The 21,101-nt window shown below is 40.6% G+C and overlaps 1 protein-coding gene across 2 annotated transcripts in view; it reads right to left on the bottom strand.

Annotated features, from left to right (window-relative positions):
* The window catches only part of CTTNBP2 (cortactin binding protein 2), a 125,964-nt gene that overhangs the window by 78,603 nt on the left and 26,260 nt on the right, over positions 1-21,101 (bottom strand). Inside the window, exon 1 of one of the 2 annotated variants that reach the window (XM_048946651.1) lies at positions 692-1,040. The exons of the other annotated variant lie outside the window; for it this stretch is intronic. Coding sequence (XP_048802608.1) covers positions 692-760 — 69 coding nt within the window. The 5' untranslated portion in view covers positions 761-1,040. Of the gene's footprint in view, positions 1-691; positions 1,041-21,101 lie in introns of those variants that run through there. 2 annotated transcript variants of the gene reach the window in all.

The following is a 21,101-nucleotide window of genomic DNA, read 5'->3' as shown; positions in this document are numbered from 1 at the left end:
CTCTGCTCTCCCGCCACGGAACAGGCGACGAGCCGGAGAAAGGACAGCAAAGGTGGGCAGCGGGAATCAGCCTGCATTCGGCCGTAGCCGCGCGCCGTGCCCGCCTCACGCAGCGCCTCACGCAGCCGGCTGCTCGGGAGCAGGGAGCCCGACGGCCTCTCCGCGCTGCCCCGCCGCCCGGGGCCCCTCACATCCCGCGGACGGGAGGAAAAGGGGCGCTGCCCCGGCGTCCCTCATCCGCGCAGGGATGAACGAGAGAGAAACGGTGGAAAGGAGACAGCGAGCTCCTGCGGGCGAGGATTCAGATGAGCGCTTCCCCAGCCCCGAGCCGCGGGCTCCGGGCGCTGTCACCACCTCCGCTCCGGGAAAGGGACCGGAGCAGCCCCGCCGCACCGCCCAGCCTGCGCCCTCCCCGCCCCGAGCTCCTCAGCCGGGCGGGCAGCGGGAAGGAACAATGGGGCAGCCCCCGAGGAAGGCGGACGGGGAAAGAGGGGACCCCCGCGCTCGCCCCTCTTCTCCCCCGGGGCGGGACACAGCTCCCCGCCGCAGCTGAGCCCCGTCCCGCCCCAGGGGAGAAGGAGGGCGGAGGGACGGAGCGGGGGAGGCAGGTCTCCGGGCACCGTTCTGCTCCGTCCCATCCCCACCGCAGCCCTCCTCGCCCCGGTCAGGTCCGACCCCCCGGCCCGGTTACCGCTGCCGTAGCTGCCGAGTCCTCCTGCGCGCCGGAGCCCGGCTCGCCGCTCGCGCCCTCCGTCGCCATCTTCCCGCTGTAACGGCTCCGGCGCGGAGCGCGGCGCGGAGCCGAGTGGCAGCCGCCGCCGCCCGGCGCTTAACCCCCTCCCCGCCGGCACCGGGCCCGCCGGCGGCTCGGAGCTTAACCCCTCCGGCGCCGCGCCAACGCCGCGCCGCCGGCTGAGGCGAGCGAGTCCCGGCGTTGGGCTACCGGGCGGTCGGGTTTCACCTCCTCCCCTCCGCCCCCAGCCATCAGGCGGCCCGCAGCCAGGCGGAGGCGGGGGAGCGGGACCCCACCGCGGGCCGCCCGCCCGCCATGGTGGCTGAGGGGAGTGCCCCTGGCACGGCGCGGCCCGCAGGCACCGCTCGGCTCCTTGCCCGCCTCCGTGGCTCGGAAGAATGGAGGGAAAGGATAGAGGAGAAGAAAGAAAGAGCTTGTGCGGTGTTGGCTCGGCTCACCTGCCCAGTTAGATCCAGCCGAAGTCTTGGAAGGAAAGGTGTCTCTCTCTGCCTGGGGGTGCTGACAGGGGTGTGTCAGAAGGAGCACCTCTCCTGTCACCTCCCTGTGGAGGACCAGGGAGGACTCTGCTGTAGCTGCTCCTTGTTTACTGACATGTTTACATGCCAAAGTGGCTTCTGGCCTGTAAGGGTGCACTTTCATGCAGGCCTACCGCAGGGGTCCAGATTAAAGCCTCCGCATGCAGCCCTAAAGCTCACCTTGGACTGCGGATGCCCTTTGCCATTCCAGACCACAACCTCCTCGCTCAAAACCTATTTTAACCTCTCCAAATGAAACCACTACCATACAGGCAGTTTGCCCCTTAGAGAAAATGCCATGCCGCCTGCCTGGAGGTATTACCTCTCTTCTTTTCTCTTACAGTGAGAACCCACTTGGTAAACTACAGATCAGCCTGAATGCACTCTCTTCCAGAACCAACATAATCAATGACAAGCAAAATCTGGGACCTGTTTGTTCTGCACCCACATATGACTTCCACATAGAACACAAACACACGGAGCCTTGCAGGTCTCCTCTAATAGGGCTGCCTCACTTGTAAGTTTATACTGAATTCCCTTGGCACCACAACCAGACCAAAATGGACCAATGCTTTTCCTTGATAATAGATAATAGATAATAGATAGCAAATGTTCTTCTAAGCATGCTTTAGCTAAGGATATGAGTGAGAACATACATGAACTTTCCCCTTGCATACCCGGAACGGGAACCAATTAGCCATTAGGGGAATAAACAACAGTAATATAAACAGTCTGAACAGAGCAGAATTCAGTGTGCAGAGTCCATTACAGAGCACAAAAACTCCAGTCAAACAGATGTATCCTAGGTTGAGGGTTGATTTTTTGGTATATTTTTTTTCCTTAAAAATCATCTAGCTCCCCGCCTACTCAAGTTTTACATTTTTTATGACTGTAGTGAGTGCTCATATTCTTTCCACTGCTGAAGCAGAGAAACTCCATTGATGTCAGAGCCCAAACCTACTTATTTTTCTCAGTTCCCAGAACTCTAATACCACTTAATTGGTTTCACGACATAATGTCTCTTGCTTGCTTTATTGAGAGCAAAGTAACATAATTATTATTTATATACAATTCTAACAGTATGTGGTTCTTTGCCATTGAGAAACTCATTGAAAAGTCACAGCTATCATCATACTTTTCTCCAAAGTGCTTTTGAACAATAAAGCTTTTTAACTGGTTTGAGAAGATGTTTTCTCTTACTGAATCTTGTCTACCATTATCAATGTCCATATTTCCCTACTGTTTAACTTGCATTAGAATCAACTGCTCACCATCACAGTTACCTAAGTGTTTTTCTATCAGAGCTGGTACAAAATATTCACACAACATGCTGTGTAAGTTTTATTTTTCAAATCCATCTGCATCACAGCAGTGATGTAGCAAAGGCTGCACCATTTATCTCTTGCCCTGCTGAGATCATAAACTCTGGTTTAGCTGATATTTCATCAATTACAGAGTGTACATTTATCAAAATAACAATGAATATTAGGTTAATCATACTTTACCATCTCAAGCTTGAAAACTGATCTCTCTTTCTTCATCTGAAGATAAACTTAGAAATGGTTTCTGAGAGAAAATGGGATAGATGGACCAGCATTACTTCAGCTTCAAGCCCGCCCCCAGACAACTAATATCCAGCACATCATCTAAGTGTTGGAACTTGACCTACTGTTGTGCTCGAAACGATGACAGGCATGCTTTTGAAGGGGAATGATCAAGATTTCTTCTTTACACCATTAAATTAATCATCACAACATTTTGAAAATATTGTTTTTTTGTAACCGTATGAGCCTCTACCAGGAGCCTGTATTTTTTAACATTTTCCCCTAATGATAGCAACAAGACTTACTGGTGGCAGGAGGGCACTGAAATCCATATTGCATATTACCAGTCACTACCAAGAGTAAATCTCATACTATGTAGCATTGGTTTCTGCATCAGTGGTAGCAGTAGGGCCCAAAAGTGTTTGAGATTTTGCTACTCAAGGAATACCTTTGACTTGTGGCCAGCTCTCAAGTAGGAAATGTTTATTCTTTGATTGTTAGTGCTGCATCACTGAACAAGGTATTACCTCCTTTCTGGTTTCTCTGTTTATGCTACTTGCTCTACACTTTCAGTAATAGAGCACCTGCACACATAACACGTGAATTCAGAGAGGGACAGGTTGGCTGTTGCTTCTACAATAATGCACTGTCATTGCTCTGCCTGCGCTATGCAAAATAAAACATCTTAATGCAAGGCCAAACCAGAGCCTTGCTAGCAGGGAGAAATTGTGAGTGCTTTTACAAATAATTTTATCACTACAGTAAGGCAAATGAGTTGCTTTGCTCAGAGGAAGGTGTTCATTATTTTACTGCTAGTTTACGGCTGGCAAACTGGAAGTAGTTTACTTTCTGCTCCAGTTTTACTAATGTTGAGTGACAGAAAGGATAGGCCAAGCCTAGGAGCAGGCATTACAGCTGTGCTTTAAATGTGTTCCTCTCCTGTGATTAGAGAGCTGGCACATAAAGGTGGGAAGTCCACAGCTCACAGGATGCAGCTGCTGTGTGGAACACTGCTCATTCTCTCCATTAGCACGTGTCTGCTGTGATAGAAAATGCATGCCTTGGCTGTACATTGGCAGGGAAGCAAACTGCTATGGATCTAAATCATACAGTGTATCGAGGTGTTACCACAATGCTATTAACCATACTCATGTAGCGACAGCAACAACAACAAAGTAAAATGGTATTTTATTCACACATTCCCCCCAAAATAGACTTGTACCTAAATTTAAAGCAAGCAGGAAATGTTGATCCCCCAAATACCTCAGCAATAATTGTATCATCAGTCTTTACAAAGATCAGCCTAGTGCCAACTCTAGGCATTTCTGATTCACACTCATTTAGGACATGTCAAGCAGAGCTAAACAGCATCGTTCAGGTGCTGGACTGACTTCAGGGAACTTTGGTCCTGGAGACTTGCAAGTATTGCAGAACACTGATAGCTGAACTGTTACCTTTTACCTTGGGTTTTGTGAATCATGGGTTACTTTGTCTGGAAGATGGCACTCTATTGTCTGGGTGAAATTCAACAGAAGGAGAATCAATATTCTAGAAGGCAAGTTGGCTGTTTTCTGAGGTTGCTAAACTAACATCAAAAAGGAAGGTGAAAAAGAGATAAAAATCGACCTGTTGAGAACAAAGTAGAATCTCCAGTGAGCATCAGCAGAAGAGGAGGTCTAATTGGCTATGCACAAAGAGCACAGCTAATAAATAAAAAAGTATTGGAATTGTTGATATATGAACATAAATTCAACAGTGCTGCATATTACTGTAAGTTAGTGAAGTGATTCACATGACTGGAATGTTGAAAACTGGCTGTAATCTGCTTAGAAAGGCACAAGTGGACGAAAATGGAAAAAGCTCTATCAAAATGATGTTCTGTGTGTCAACATTGTTGACATCTCAGAAAAGGATATTTGAATGTTTATGAATAATATTTTAATATTTTAAGCACAAACTGAAGTATTAGTGTCTACTGTAAACTTCACATCATACTACAGGACCAAGCTACAAGATTTTAAAGTATCTTTCACATAGGAAAACTGCTATCACTGAGGTTTCACCTTGATTGACATCATTCTGCAATAGTGCAACATCTTGTGAATGCCTAAAAATGACAGGTGATGATTAAAGAAGTTTACCTTAATAAGGAGAATTCTGAATGAGAATTCATTTTAACACATGGAAAGGGAAAGCTAGATCCAGCTGGAATCCAAAATTTGAGAGTTTGGCATGCCTAACTTTTAGGAATTTGAGCCCAGAATGGAATCTGAAAACTAAAAATGGCCGCAGTCTGTGAAACAACATTTATTTTAGAGTAGGTTTTGCAGTCTGTGTTATGCAAAAAGGAGGGATCACACACTGATCTTCCTGAAGCTGCAATCTATAAGCTTTTATTCTATCAATATATTTCAAGTTTATGCTGTAGTGTCTGAAACAGTTGGGTATTTGTTAGCTTTGCAGCTGTCTCGCTATTGGAAATGAGTTACCCACATTCGCTATTAAGACTAAAAAGTGAGTGCAGCATTTTAAGTACTGGAAAGTTAAAAGTATCAGACTAAAAATGCATGAAATTGTTAAAAAAACAACAAAAATGAAAATCCCTGTGGTACTTCTCACTTTCACTCATTTTCTCACGAAGACTGTGTACCAGTAAAGAATGTGATGTGGATCTATAGGAGATTGTTAACTGAAGAAATAAAGGTGCAGAAATCAAGACTTTTCATAACCAGTTTCCCTGAGCAGGCATGATGACTAATGTACTTTTACAGGCATCAGCACTTCCAGGCAGAAAACACATTTTTTCTGGACATAGGAAAAATGCATGCTGCTGTGATCACATTGGCTGTAGTGGCAACAGGCAGGGGAATTCAAGCTGCAACTGCCAGACTTGGAAGAGTTTGTTTCTTCACTGGCAGGATTTATGCAGTGATCTGCAGTGCTTGGAAGTACACTACCTCATTTTGGAATTTAACTCTTAGCCCACAGATCACAATGCTGTGAAATTATATATATATGTGTCAGTAATTGTTAAATCACCTTATTGTAGAATATCTCTTTTTAAATTCTGTTTTTGAAGAATGTATTGATCACTCTCCCTACTGTTTTGACATTTCTCCCTTTTCATTATGCAAAAGGTTAATTTTGAAATTTTCTAATGCTGCCAGCATCCTATGAGCAAAATTGAATCACTAAATGCTCCCCTGTAGGGATGAAGCTGTATCACTGCCAAGATGGACCACTGTATCTCAGAAGAAACTCGTCTGGAATTGAAATGATTTTGCACACAGTAGAGGCTGCCCTTTCTGCCAGAGCTCTACAGCTCTGAGCTCACTGTGCAAGTGCAGTACTGTATGTGGGCAACCACTGAGTGAAACAGCTTCAAGAGGAGCTTTACTCTGTAATTGTGGAAATCATATCTTGAGGGAGGTTAATCAATTCATTGCCAAGAAGGATCAGTCCCAGTCAGGTGGTAACTACCTTAGCACTTGGATGAAATTTCTATATGGGGACTTGGTAATGAAATGTTGTTTGTATTGAAATGCTCCGCTAGGGAGAAATTCCCTTGCTAATGAAACAAAACTGCTTCAATAGGTTGTTAGCTCCACCACTGACACTGTAGAACCACAGCCCAGGAGAATTAGCTCCTGTGCTGCTGACATAGAACAGAAATCATTGTGCTGAGAAATTAACTCCCTCCTGGAAAACAAGCATTTGCCAGAGTAAAGGAACACGATTTCTTGCCTGTAGGAAAGTAATGCACTTATGGATGCAATTCAACCTTTGCAATGTAACTCCTTATTTATACTCTTGTGGTTGAAAAATGATTCTGTCAAAAGACAGAGATCTGAGAGTGTGTGAGTTCCATAAACTGAACTAATATGATCTTATTGCCAAGATTCATAGTGACCCGAAATAAAGACAGGCAGCTCATGTGTAATCCATGATTCAAATTTATGGCTAACAGAAGTGCTGCTGAATGTTTTAATCAGAAAAAAAAAATAATCAAGTAAGACAGACTTTCATCACAAAAATCACAAGTAAAAGTGGTGAAATTATAATTGATGTGGCATTTGGTATGTGTGTAAAATGTTCTTATTTACATATAAATGAGAAAGGAAGAGGAAAAGCAGTGAGCAGGAGAGAGATAACCCTGGCTAGTCTTTGCTGGTAAGCCTCTTTCCTGGTAAGCATCTTTCAATGTACAACTGCACTGGAATCTTTAAGTAAGAGATTCCAGATTCTACTTCGGCTGTACTGTTTCAATTCTGGTTATCTGTAAGACTACATTAGAATTTTACTCATCTCTCAAGACTGTGTTTTACTCAGTCACTTAAGTTGCCTGGGACTTTGGTTCTCAATGTGTTAGTTGGGTACCTTACTGAGAATTAAATAGGAGTGCAGTTCTAAAAATGAATATGAACTGAATGTTTTGAAAAAAGACCACCACAAATTCAAAGCAAAACAAAAAAACTACCTAAACCAATACAACCAGTAAACCAACAAGAAAATCATGCTTGCAATCCTGAATTTTGTCAGCGCTCCATGGATGCTGGTGGCTCTCCTGTCTTCTGAGATTTCCTCAGAGATTTCAAGACTGGGTATAAATACAAGCCAGAGCTCTGTGGGTCTGCTGCAACAATAAATCCATATAAGCATAATGACTTTAAAAAATATCTCCGCACTGAATAATCTACTGGACAAATGTATTAAGAAACGAAAAGTCTGTGGATTTGAAATGAGGAATATTTACATAATATTTAATTTCTACTGTTTTAAAACAATTATGATTCAAAGAAAGACATCACTGGATTCCTGATCAGCTAGAAAACATATTGCACAGATTCTTAAATAAAATAATTATTTTAAAATAAGATTTTTTGTTGTTGTTGTTATATCTCTCCTATTCAATGGTGCTAAATGCATTGGTGTTTTTTACTAAATAGGTTCTGTATCATTTGTGAGAAAATAAAAATACATTCTGATACTTCTGATACTTCCGATAGTGGTAGCTTTTCTGTCAGGTAACACAGTAGCTGCTATTAAAGCATCACAATGTCTTAGAGTCTGGTGTTATCTGAGCAGTTATTCTGATGGAAAAACAAAGATGAAGAAAAGCAGAGTGATTTGCTAAGGAGCACAAAACTGCTCAAAGGCTGTAACTGAGAAAGAAAACCTTGGAATACCAGTTTGCTCTTACCAAGGTGTCCATCTGAATAAATACAGACATCGAATGATCTGCAATTTAGATGTCCCTGTGCCAAGATAAAGAGATTGCATTGGAAGAGAAATAGTACTTCAAAAAAAAAAAAGCAATATCAAAAGGGAATGCTTTCACAGCTGGGCAAGACTGCATTTCAGTAAGATTTGTTGTACTCTGGACTGCACATACCACTGAGATACAGTGGTATTTGTATAAAGACACCTCACAGCCAAGCTGCTCTTTCAAATTCAGTGTATGGTTTGTCCAAAGGAAAAGAAAAAGTTTATTGTAAAAAACCAGTGATGTCAGGGAGGGCAAACTTATTCCAATTAGAAGTAGAAATGAACGCTTGCAAACATTTCCTTTGGAAAAAAAGGCTTTGTTACTGGAAGATAACAGGAGTTGAAAGGTATCTCAAAATATGAAAAAAACCCACCACATGAGGAATTTGGCATCTGTTTAGCCATTGAAAAGGTCTTTCAGGCATGCAGCCTCTAAGGAGAGACTTGTTTCACTATGGAAGCACCAGAGCAGAGCAGCCTAGACCAAAGCTGCCTCTCACACCAGCAGTCCAAAGTGGTCCCTGTCTTGCCTGCATCTGAAGTCCCTTTGAAAGCCTATGGGATGCTGGTTGCTAGGCAACACCCAAGGCAATGGTGTTTATAGCATTAGGTATTAATTATTGTCATGGGTCTTTTCTATGGAATATCCTGAAATATGCAATTAGACACGTCACAGGATGAGTTGTTTTGCATTCTGATGGACAAGCGTTATTAATCTGCAGAAAATTCAGAACCTGACAAATTCTTCAAAGGTATCTGACTGTGCCAAGCCTAATATTTGCTTTTTATCATGCTCATGTTTTGTAATTGCAGCTGGGGAACTGGAGCAACAATATGGTTATCATAAGCTGTTTAAAGGTTCTGAACTGGAATATAATATTGCTTCATTTGTTTTCCTGAATATAGTTCCTAGCTCTAAATTGATCCTTACCAGCACTTTATTTTGAATAGCTCAGGTCAGTAGTTGAGCAAAAACTTATATGAAATAAGGAATATGAATATGAATATGAAATATTTAGGAACATGAATATGAAAGCTCTGAAATAAAAATATTTATTAGCAACACAAGTTAAAACACAAGTGGAAATAAACACTCAACAAAATAAATATTGTGCAAGTGACAAGGCTTAGCATGTCCCTCCAGATGAGCCTTTTCATGTCATATATGACATTGGTCACATAATGGACTCATTTCGTTGGGAGAGTTAACATAATGGTAGCAGCTCTTTCTTCATTAACAATGCCTACTGGCTAATCATCACTGGAATAACAGGGTGAATACAAGGGCCCTTTCAGGCTTATAGGGATGTTAATCCATTATATGAGACAGGTTATACTCCCTGAAATGCGACGGGCAGCCAAGAAGAGACTCCAGGTAGTGCAAAGAAAAATGGCATTCCTGCTAAATCAAGTGATTACCAAAGGCAAAAACTTAACAAGAGTACTGAAAAGTCCTGTGAAGTGACAATGACAAAATGTAACCGACACCAAAACAAATACATTACTGTCTCAGTGCATGAACTGAGTAATGAAAAGATTAGAGAAAGAAATTGCTAGACTTTTATCAATTACAGAAAGAGAACGTGCTAATTATTTTCTAGTTGAAAGAAAGAAGTTGAGACTGTGGAGGGGAGAAGCTCAAGTAGACACTGGTAACGGGCTGTGTGTCTGAAAGTCCTTGTCAACACAGGGACTTCTCCCACGTCTTAAACACATTACCATTTGTACAGAAGGAGTATGCAGTGCAGCAAAGGTGAGGAGGAAGCACTTTGGCTTGGCCTGCCTGTAGACGAGACACATGTTAGAAGTAACACTCCCCTCTTCTGTTCCCTGAGTCACCTTACATTGGATAGATGTGTGGAAGCAAACTTTCATGAGTATTGATGTCTGATAAACTGTTGTGAGATGCTTCAGGAAACGAAACATTTTTTCAGATGGGTGCAGCTTCAAATTCCCATAGAATATGCTAGCAAGCAAAATGATCAGGCAGGGAAAAAGAACTGTAAAATCAGAAAAATTCAGAACCCATCTTCCTCCAGTAGATCATGGAGGGTCTGGATGCTCATTGTCAACCAAATGGGAGCAGGAGGTATGAATGTTTCACAGCTCTCTTCACAGCAGTTTTTAGCTCTGAGATATAACCATTCAGTACCTGATGCTGCTGGTTGTTTGTTTTTTTCACTGCTTCCAAAGAACCTACTGCTTCTGACTAGAAGGGTATGAGGAGAAGCTATTTAATTCACCATTCTGAAGGACACTCAAATGACAAAGTTACTCTCCTACGTTATTCACAGAAGAAATGTTATTACATGCAATCAAGAAGAATGTGAATTTGGACTGTTTTTTCCATGCATAGAGTCTAGTGAAAATACTGTGTGTGTGTATATATATAGTAAATGAGACTTTATGTTAGGGAAATCAGTTTTGTTTTGTTTTTAATGAAAATGTTGTTCCACAAAGGTGTTATTGATAGAGAAAGGCAGAAATTAAATTATTCTTCTTGAAATAGAAAACTAAAATCTAGTAATTTTGCAATGAATGAGAGAGCGTATATCAGTAAGATCATATTGCTCAAACATTCATTACATGGAATAAATTTCTACAAGTTAGCAGATATTTTCCTTTGACAGTGCTTTTAAAACAGGTGGATTTGCTGTCATTGTCTTGTTCTGAGAAACCAGGATGTACTGCATGATGGCAACCATTAATTTCAGGATGGCTCAGGATGCATTTCTGTAGTAGAGTGACCAATACAGTTTGTTTACATGATAGGACTTACATAACATCCTACAAATAGGTGTGACTCATATCCTGCTTTAAAATCCTCATTATCTACTCCTGATATTTGTTTGATCATCATTCTCATTTTCTCTTACTAGTCTGATTTGAAAGCCTTAAATAAAAATGGAAATGAACTATGTATCAACATTCCCTATTTTTCTTACATTCTGGGGAGTATTTGTACTTCCCTGAATCACCCTGTAGAACTCCTGGTCATTTGACACTGTGAACTCTGGGCTTCATGTCAAGATATTCATTTATTACGGTATATTTTCTTTAATTTTTGTAAATAGAAATAACTAAAATTTATCTTATGCTCCTTTGATCAAAAATTTTCCAGTATTTATTGTATTTATTTACAGACTCTAACCAAAACCTTCAACTCATTTATTTTTTAGTGTCTATCTGTGATATTGTTACGCTTAACTCAGTTGTTTCAGCAATTAGTTTTCTCAGGCTCAGATTAGACCTTGGTACTACCTTGCCCAGCAAACCTGGAGTACGTTTTGGGGAAGCCTATATCCTGCAAGAAAACTGCCTTGGGTTAGGAACTTATACTTATGAAAACGTTATTTTGGTTATTTTGGAGAAAAGACAGGAGCAGAGCTACTATCAGAGCTCTTAAAGGTTCTGAAAACTCAGTCCTGCTTTGTGGATAAAGAGTTAAAAGAATCTGAACACAAGCAGTAGTCCTTAGTGTAGAACAATTTCACCTTCTTCTGTGTCCTTGAACTTTGTCAGAGGTAACACAATTGATTTCATATTTGTGGGAGACCACACTCTTGGCTGTTGTATAAAATGAACAGCCAAGAGAACAAAACAGTACCAATGTAAGTCAGTTGTGGAGCTGGCTCCAGCTTGCAGTTAACTTAAGCCCAGTACAGTGTTTTTCAGTGACATTAAAATACAAAACAAAAAATCTCTCCAAGTTAGTGATCTACAGTGCTGAGGAAGAAGAGCTTGACCCTATTGTCCCCTCTGGGTAATTTTTTCTAGTACTTTTGCAGAAGGTTATCCTACTATTTAATAAAAAGGGCCATTCTTGCAGAGTTAAACTATCAATATTACAATAGGAAAAACATCATTTGTTCCAAGAGTCACTTATTCTCAAGAAACAGAAATGCAAAATATCACTGGTTCCTAGCCTTAAGATACTAAAAAGAAACCTCTTTCCTCCTGTCAGAGATGCTGCTTTGGGAAGAGGCTTTGTTAAGTGCTTCAGTCTGGTGGATTTTCCTTTAAAAAAACTGTTGGCAGCATTTGTGATAGGGCTAGAAATGAACTTAGGTCCAAAATCAAATAATGTTCTCTGGGGTTGCAGGTTGATTTCACTGATTCCTATTAACTAAAATGATATAGAGCTGATATTCAGTGCCTGTAGCTCAATTTCAATTCTTGCAAACTCATTTGCATGAGCTTTTTTCTCCCCCACTTCTGAAAAGTAGTGCTGAGTGATTAATAAGGAATATTTACTTTCATATCTAGCCATGCTCTCTACAAAACCTCATATTTCTCTAGTTCTATTTAACTGGAAACATTTGCTAATTTGCTTTCATTTTCATTGCAAAGGGTTATTTCAGTAAAATCTAAAATTCTGATACTTCTATGGAAAACACGATTTAAGATCAGAGAAATTCAAACATATTTAAATGGACTGTTTAAACAGCACCCGTTTTCATTTTCATATTCGTAGTCATAGCTAAGCTAAGCTACACTGGTATATTTTCGGTTAAATGTACAAGAAGAACAATAGATCATTTCTAGGGAAAGTTTTGTCTTTATCTGCTAGCTTTCCTATTCAGTGAGAAACTCTTGAATTACTTTCTTGTTTGGAAACAGAGGCCTCCTTCATCTTATGCACTCATAACCCAAGAGAACAAAAAATCATTACAGTAGTTACTGAGAGCTAAAAAGACAGATTGGTGTAGGCAATTGTGAAGTGTTCTCAGGACATAGAATTAGAAAAGCTCATTTGTCTGATTTACAGCTGCCTTCTTAAAAGATAGATCAGTACACAAGATCTGTCCACTGCTACAAGCATGTTGTGGTGAATAATAGGCAGAATCTCAACCACGCAGGAAAAATAGTAATGGATTTTTCTGTAGACTGAGACTTCTGTATTGTTCTTACTAAGCCATTGTGTAGTTTTTAGGATGAAACACTTCTGATTCTGTAAAAATAGCTTGCTCTGACTTTCTAACTTGCGTATCTTTATATTTTTGTTTCTGAGAGCTGTACTGCAGTTGTGTGATTTGTTTTGTTTGTTTGTTTCTACCTATTTTCCTAATTAGTGTTTACTTATGCTCTGTTTTCCCAACATAATGGTGCATGAATAAGCAGGAACACAGTACAGTTTGTCAGACTGTTCTAAATATTCTGGCAATTTTAGAAACTCGTTGGTCTCACTGGCTGCATATAAATAAAATGACCTACATGATGCAGGAATGAAAGAAACGCAGTTGAAAATAATGCGTTCATTGACGTAAGTAAACCATGACGGATAGGAAAGGAGCCTGTGCTATTGGTGCCAAGATCACTATAGAAACAGAATGATCTCGTGGCAAAATTCAAAATGCTAACAACTGAAGAGAGGCACAAAGCCTGTGAGCGCAACAGAGAAGAAGGAGAAAAGCTACCCATGCCACTGCTGATAAGGCAGTAAGGAATCCTGCCACTTAAAATGCCATACCAATGTTCATGATTCCCATTGCTCCATGATGTGTGAAACTAGAGGAGATAAAACTTTTCGTGTTGGAATTGCAGTCACTCACCTTTCTATATTTGTTCTAGCTCTCCTGTCACAAAGCAGATATTGTAAACCACATGTGATCATTTGGAGAAGTTTCTGCAGTTCTCTTGTGTATGTCTATGTGAAACAGTAGGCTCTACTTCAAGCTTGGAACTTCCCAGCCTCCCGTAATTCCCTATCACATGAGGCAATGAGGAAAGTCCTGTATTTTGTATGGAGACAAAAATATGTGGTTTGTGAACTTCTGTGATTATGGCTGTGGCCATATTAACTCTCCCTTGACTGAAAGAAATGATTGCTACTCAAGACAGATTTCTCAAATCTGAGCAGAACAATGACAGAAAGGTTTATAAAATATACAAGATAGAATTTCAACAAACCACTGCAGAGGAAGTTTAATCAGGACAACATAATGGGAGACAGACAGGCTGACTAGAGGTGAAGCAATATCTTTGAAAAAGAAAATATATCTGATCTAAGATTAGAATGTACTTATTCTGAGGAAGAAAAGGAAGAAAAGAAATCCCATCCCCCTCCCTGGAAGCATTCAAGGCAAGGCTGGATGGGACTTGTGGGAGGTGTCCCTGCCCATAGTAGAGGGTTGGAACTTACAATGATGATCTTAAAGGCCCCTTCCAACCCAAACCATTCTATGATTCTGTGGTGATGTAACGGAAGTCTGTTACACAGGAACTGTTTCAGAGAGGCTGGGGAAAGACATTGTACTGGACCAAACTTGCTTAGCAATTACCTAGATATTTTTCACTTTAATTTCCATTGCAAATACCTTGACTTCTTAAGTAACGGCATACTAGAAAATGAAGAATTAATGATAGACAATCACCATTAATTTCCACTGAAATGAAGTCTTGTGATAGGAAGGATTCTAATCTTCACCATCTTCTAATAAATTACACATTTAAATAGAAAATAAGAATTTTCTTCAACGAGGGCTGTTTCTTGGTTAGACACCTCAGAGTCAATGTAAGGACTGTCATCACTTGCTGTGCAAACAGCCTTGTTAGCACATGACTGGTGTATGAGATAGAGCCATAGTTCTTTTTTCATCTCATTCTTTCCTCCCCTCTCTGCTCGCCTCTGTTCCAAATTTAATAAGAGTTGGGTCATTTCAAAGGGAGAGTACACCGGTTCACGTGTAGCACTCATGTGGCTGGAGCTTTGTAGGTGGTCAATGGCAATCCCTCAGAGGTTCACAGACATATTCAGCAAATGGTTGAAGATTCATCTGCTCTGCTCCACTGTGAAAAAAGATGGATCGCAGCCAAGCTCTGGCAAAACATGAAGTGAGTACAAATAGAGAGAAAAAAAAGCACCCTTTATAGTACCTAATTTGATGTAAGAATAATATTAGAAAATTGCTAAGACACTGCATAGAATATTGTCATTTTGTAGATAGAGTGTGATTATGTCATTATAACCTGAGTTCCCTTCCAAGGCAAACAGGGGAATCTCTAATAAAGACAGTCTGTACACTTAGCTCTCTTTTTATTCCTTGTGTATAAGTCATACCTATATATTTGACTGATGACTATTGTCAAGTAATAGGAAGTCAGCAAGAGCCACTCTTCTTATCAACTTCTTTGTTGCTTTATTGATCTATTTTCTTGTCAAGTGAATTGTCCATGAATAAGGGGTGCTTGCTGAAAGGCAGATAACATGGGCACTTCTCAGCATTAAGATAACATGTATGTACAATACTGAGAGAGAAATATTTCAATGTGAGAAGAAAAAAAAAAAACAAAGCAACAACGACTAGTGGTAGCATGACTTGATTTCAGATTACACAGCATGAAGCCCATCTCCGGAAAGATGTTGGCTGCCCACATCATCCTGTGGTATTATTAAATCCAACAAGAATAATTGCACATATCTAGGAATGCTTCCAAGTAAATTTGCTTAATGATCTTAAACTCTAAGGAATAGATGTCCACCTATTGTTTAATTATTTAATCTATTAAATGACATGTTCATAATGTAGCAGCTTATCTGCCCACCAGTACAACACAGCGGGAATGTAACTCTGTAATTGTTCTGTTCTGCTTTCCCTTTTGGCTGAAGAATCCAAACAGGAACTTTCATAGTCTACTAGGACACTGGAGCTGCTCAGAAAGGCAGTCACCCACTGATCCTGCAGTTACCTCAAGTGGAAAAATAAAATAGTCCACAAAGAGTAAAGCATCTCAGCTCTGTGGGACTAGACTTGTCTCAGTTCCATGGCTTCTCTGTGGCTTAGGGAACTGGTACCCAACTTCAGTGTACCAACAGCTGCACAGAAAAACACTCACTTTGACATGGTCATTCCATAATGATGCTTGCAAGCATACCAACATTTTCAGATATTTTCTTATGCACATATTGTTTACATATGTACACACACACATCTAATATATGTAGATGTTTAAAAATTATGAAAAATTAAAAGCTTGATTTTGCCAGCTGGGCAGAAATTTTTTGCAGAAATTTTGATATCACACATAATACAGATAAATGATCCATGCTTGTGTTCTTACATGTTTGTGTACCTACATGCAAATGCTATATATTAAAGATCAAGATTTTATAGACACCAGCAGCCTGAATATGAATCCATCTAAATTACCTCCTCTGGATCTTCAGATCATGCAGATTCTGTGTGATACAGTCCCTCATCATGGGATGATTCCAGAACAAAGGCATAGTTTTGTTTTGTTTGGTTTCTTCTGATGTTTCTGAAAAGCTTCAATGTTAGTCAGACATTCTGAATGGGAAAATGATGAGGATCCTGCAAGGCTGGGAAATTGTTTCCTGTTCTGCTGTTCTGTGTTCTCCCCTGACCAACCTTTCTTAAGATTCCAGGCTATTTTTCCTTTTTGCTTTTGGCTGACTAGTCTCATAAAGTGCACGTGCTAGCTGGCCAGCCAGTACATGCCTGCTGACTGAGCAGCTAGATGAGGCTGAATAGACAGCACTGAATTCTTTCTGCCTTTACTTCAGAAGTACCAGTGAGGTCTCTCCTCTTTAATCAACCTCTAGATTTCAGTCTAGACACTTGTTATACTTGAGACCTCTACCCATCTGCCATAGAGGGCTGAAACTGGTCAAGGAGTACAAAAAATAATAGCATGGGGAACTGGCTGCTACCCAGCTAAAAGGAGAAATAAAGGATTTAATAATGTCAGCTTCATGTCATAGGTTGGAAAATAAAGCGAAGATGCTTCAAAAAAGACAAAACTAGGTCTGTATGTTCAAAGTGGCTTAGGAATGCTTTTTGGCTTTTCTCCAGGAGCCCTGCAGTAGAAAACACAAATCTAGAGAGTCAATAGCCTATTCCTGAATGAAAGCAAGGGCTGAGAGCAGACCCCCTTCATGTTTTTTTGTATTTATGGAATAACAATGAAGTGGTAGCCTGCTGCCAAGAAAGCTATTCACCAGCATGTGATATTATTTGAAGTGTTTCATCAAAGCAACTGATTTTTCTGTACATTTGAAAAGAGAAACCTAAGTGCCACAGGAGACAGGGAACCAAAGGTGAGGCTGTGCCTTTGGTTATCACTGTGAACAGAGTGTGCTGGGTACCCAGCTCATTCCAGGAGCAGCCCTCAGGGAGGTTGTGTCTCTGATGCACAATGCTCTCCTTCTTTGCCTTGAATAAGAGAGAGAAAATTATCGTCTGGTCTCCCTGAACCAGTTGCCTTGCAGGGAAGGAGTGAGGGGAAGAGCTCTTTGCTTCAGCCTGAACTAAGAAGTGCTTCTATAGACAGAAAGAAGACTGTTCCCATCGATATGGGCAAGAAGTAGGACAAGTTGGGTCAACATAATGTAATATATGATAATAAAGACTCTCTGCAATGTCTGGAGTTTCTCATATTTTCATCTGACACTAAAGAATTTTCCTTCATAACTGACTCACAAGAATAATTTCATTATTTTTTTATGTTGAAACACTGTGTAGCTTCTCTTTAGTTTTTTATTTGTTTGTTCTTAGGTGTTTTTGTTGTTGTTTTTTGCTGTCTATTCATGATATGAAGAGAAAGCTACCATGCGTAATTAGGCTCTGGTTTTTTCTGTTCCTTGTTCTTATGCATTCTTCTAGAACTGAGAGGTTATTTTAAATGGTTTGCATTTGGAAACTAGAGTTTGCCTTTGACTGTGAATGCATATCATAAATTCTGTACTGCTGACAATAACTGCTTTCATTTTAGCTGGGACCAAAGAAAATTTTTGCACTTACGGTGAACTATGTCTCATGGGTGTTAAGGCAACTCTTTAGTGCTTTTTTTTTAAAACGTCTTCTGTAACAAGTGGAAATGATAGCCAACTGGTCGGCAAAATATTATTCTAAGATTTATTGCAATATACCAAAAAGAACACATTTCAAAAATAAAAATGATTGCTTGAGTCACAGAGAAACAGATGGGCATGAATTACTCAACTAGCTAGAATGAAAAATATACTCAAAGTGAATTAAATGCTGGTGGGATGAAAATTAAGCTTTTTTTTTTTTTTTTTTCTGTTGAAGTGAGAATGCAGTCCTACTTGTAATGGAAAATTATTCACTCCACACTGTAGTGTAAGACAAAATCTATCACACTGGAAGACGGTATTACTAGACTGTAGGAATAAAAGCTCTCACCAGTAGAATGGATTGTCTCACTGAAAACTACAAATATAATTTAAAATTTGGCACTTCTGGACAAAAAAAGTATGCTTTCCATACGTATTTAAAGCTTCTGCTGAGCATGTAGAACAAACAAACAAAAGCTTTTTAAATGTGCTAATGCTGCGAATCCTTTCCTTTGTGTTAACTTGCTATGAGATTTCATCACATTTTTGTCTCAATAGATCTCACTGTTACCATTAATTACAATTTGGTTTCCAGAAGCACTGCATGTTCCTATAGAATCTATCACTTCATCTTAGCCTTTCAAAGGGCAAGTTCTGTAATAAAACTGAAATTGCTAAATATCAGTTAATTCCCACAGTAATTATTTAAGTATTATTTATATCACTGAAATCCAGAGAGATCTTAGCTAAGACTGAGGGCCTTTGTACTAGATAATATCTAAAAGTAAGTTTAATATTCTTAACCACATTAATCCAGCTCAATTGAGAATGGCCACTTTACAAAATATCAGCTGTGTCGCAGTGATCAGCCTTTTATAAGAGTGGTTTTAGAGAATGACCTAATTGTTCCATGCACTTGGGGCAGCTGAGCTGCTCTGAGTTCCCAGCAAACTGCAGGAAAACATCTTTATTCTTTCTGGGCACCCAGAGCAGTGCCAGCCACGACTCTGTGGGAAAAGCACTGCAAGGCTAACCACAGGGCAGGACCACTTCCGTGCATGGCATGATTGTGTAAGCCTCTGACAAATTTTTAGCCATATTTTTCTACCCACTGGTGAGCAGACTTGACTTTTAGCAAGCTGTGGTACTGATGTTTGGGCTGTCACTGTTACTTTACTTGGGGATAACACAGGTTGTTAATGATGTTAATTTTACAGAGCTAAAACAAGATAGCTTTTGTCCTAAGGGACTATAGTCTAAGTAAAGAAACTACAGACAGATGTACTACAAGAAATAAAATCTTCCTTATTTACTAGGTGAGGAACATGAAGATCTAATATTAAAATCTTTTGCTGTGCAGGTTGATGGGAATTTTGCTAGTGAGAACTGGATTGTTTTTCTACCCACAGATACTGCAGTGTACAGGCAACATATGGTGGAGATGGGAACTGAAGGCAGCTTTTCTGAACTCCAGACTAGAAAATGGACTGAAAGAACTCTTGTCTTGGCTAGAGTTTGGTGGGCATGTGACCACTGCACAGTACACTACTGACATAATTGCATTTATTCAGCAGAGTGGTCAATACAATTATTTCCATCCCAATGCCAATGTCTGAAATTTTGACCACACCAGAAAGTGCCCTTGGGAACACGCATATCCTTGAGGAGGAACACTACAATTTTAATAATCACTCCAAAGAGCTCATCAGGGGCCCAGTTGCGATGCATTTTTTACCATCTGGTTCTAATCAATCTTTGCATGGCACCATGCCTACCGTACAAAGGTTTCCTGCTGTAAAATGACATGTTACTGCACAGTGGCTACTCATTATTTCAGTCACTATGTCCTCACAATGTCAGGCAGTGCCTAGGGGGTCTAATAAATGTATGTGCTCCAGCGAGGAGTGTGGTGCAAGAGAAATGTTCGTAATGGACTTCACTTCATTACAGCTGGCTGCAATGATTTTAGATGTTCCCCGCATTTCAACAACATCTGAGCATCACAGAAGACATTTACAAGCAGAAGAATGGCCACCCTGCAGCACACAATTAAAGATGAAGAATAAAGGATAGCAGGATGCAGTACTGACTGAGTGAAGGATGAAGTGGTGGTGTTACGCAGTTCACTTCTCCCTGCACAGATTTCTTGATTTAACAGAGGACAATGTTGCTAAGGCAAAAATATCACAACACTTAAAGTCTGTTGGAAGGGGTTCACTCTGGCCTCAGATATCACAGCATAAAATGTCTTCTGAAACAAGTGAGATTACATAAAACAGAGTTAAGTGAAATCACATGTACAGCAATACTGGATGTTTTGTTTGTGCAAGTCAATTTTAAATGCAGTAACGCTTGTGGATTTTCCTCTCTCCCCAAATAAAATTATTTTAATGAGATAAAATACCCAAGCACTAATTATACATGGGGCTCAAAGGGCCATGCACAAAGCTGTTTATTGTGTTCAGAGGCGGGCAGGACATTTTGGTATGCCAGATGCATGTGCTTTATTCCCCCAGTGCCCTTTTCTCTGGAGCCCCCTCTCCTGCTCTCCCGCTGCCCTCTGTGTCCTCTCAGCTGCCAGATGCTTTTTCCAGAGCTTGCCCGGGAGCTGTGGAGCACCCTGAGGTGGTGGCCCTCACATCTGTCACCATCTGGTACTTCTCTTGCCCCACTGTTGTCACGACTCTGAGTGTAGTGCATATCTCATGCGCTTCTAGCTAATAATTCATGTGGATATGGACAAAAAATTGCCTGTGTCCAAGCCATGCTTGTCTTAACTTTTTAGGATCCTTTGCTTTATCAAGATAGTTTCACAGTGAGGATCAGGTTTAATTCAGACTAAATGCATAGAAAAGATTGTGCATCAATTCTCACTCATGCCCCTATGGAGATGATTTTGTAGTGATTTCTCCTTTGCCTGCGATTAGTGCCAGACCCCGCGTGCATTTCCATTTGTTTCTCAGCAGAGTGGTGAGCTGTAGGAGGATATTACTCATGGTTCCCTGGTTTACTTTTCCGATAAGGAGAGAACTTCCTTCAGAAGGAGAAGCTTCTAGTTTCAGTACTTGAAAAATCTTCCATAATAGGTACAACAGCAATGCACAAAAACTGCAGAAAACTCTAGGCTGTGCTCCATACATAATGTTGTCCTCAGATGTAAATCAAGGCCTTCCAGGATAAGCCTCAAATGCCCGCAACAACCACCGTGT

The sequence above is a fragment of the Lagopus muta genome, chromosome 1 (genome assembly GCF_023343835.1).
Source record: "Lagopus muta isolate bLagMut1 chromosome 1, bLagMut1 primary, whole genome shotgun sequence".
NCBI lineage: Eukaryota > Metazoa > Chordata > Aves > Galliformes > Phasianidae > Lagopus > Lagopus muta.
The sequence above is the reverse complement of the archived record's forward strand: the minus strand, read 5'-3'. Positions and strand labels throughout refer to the sequence as shown.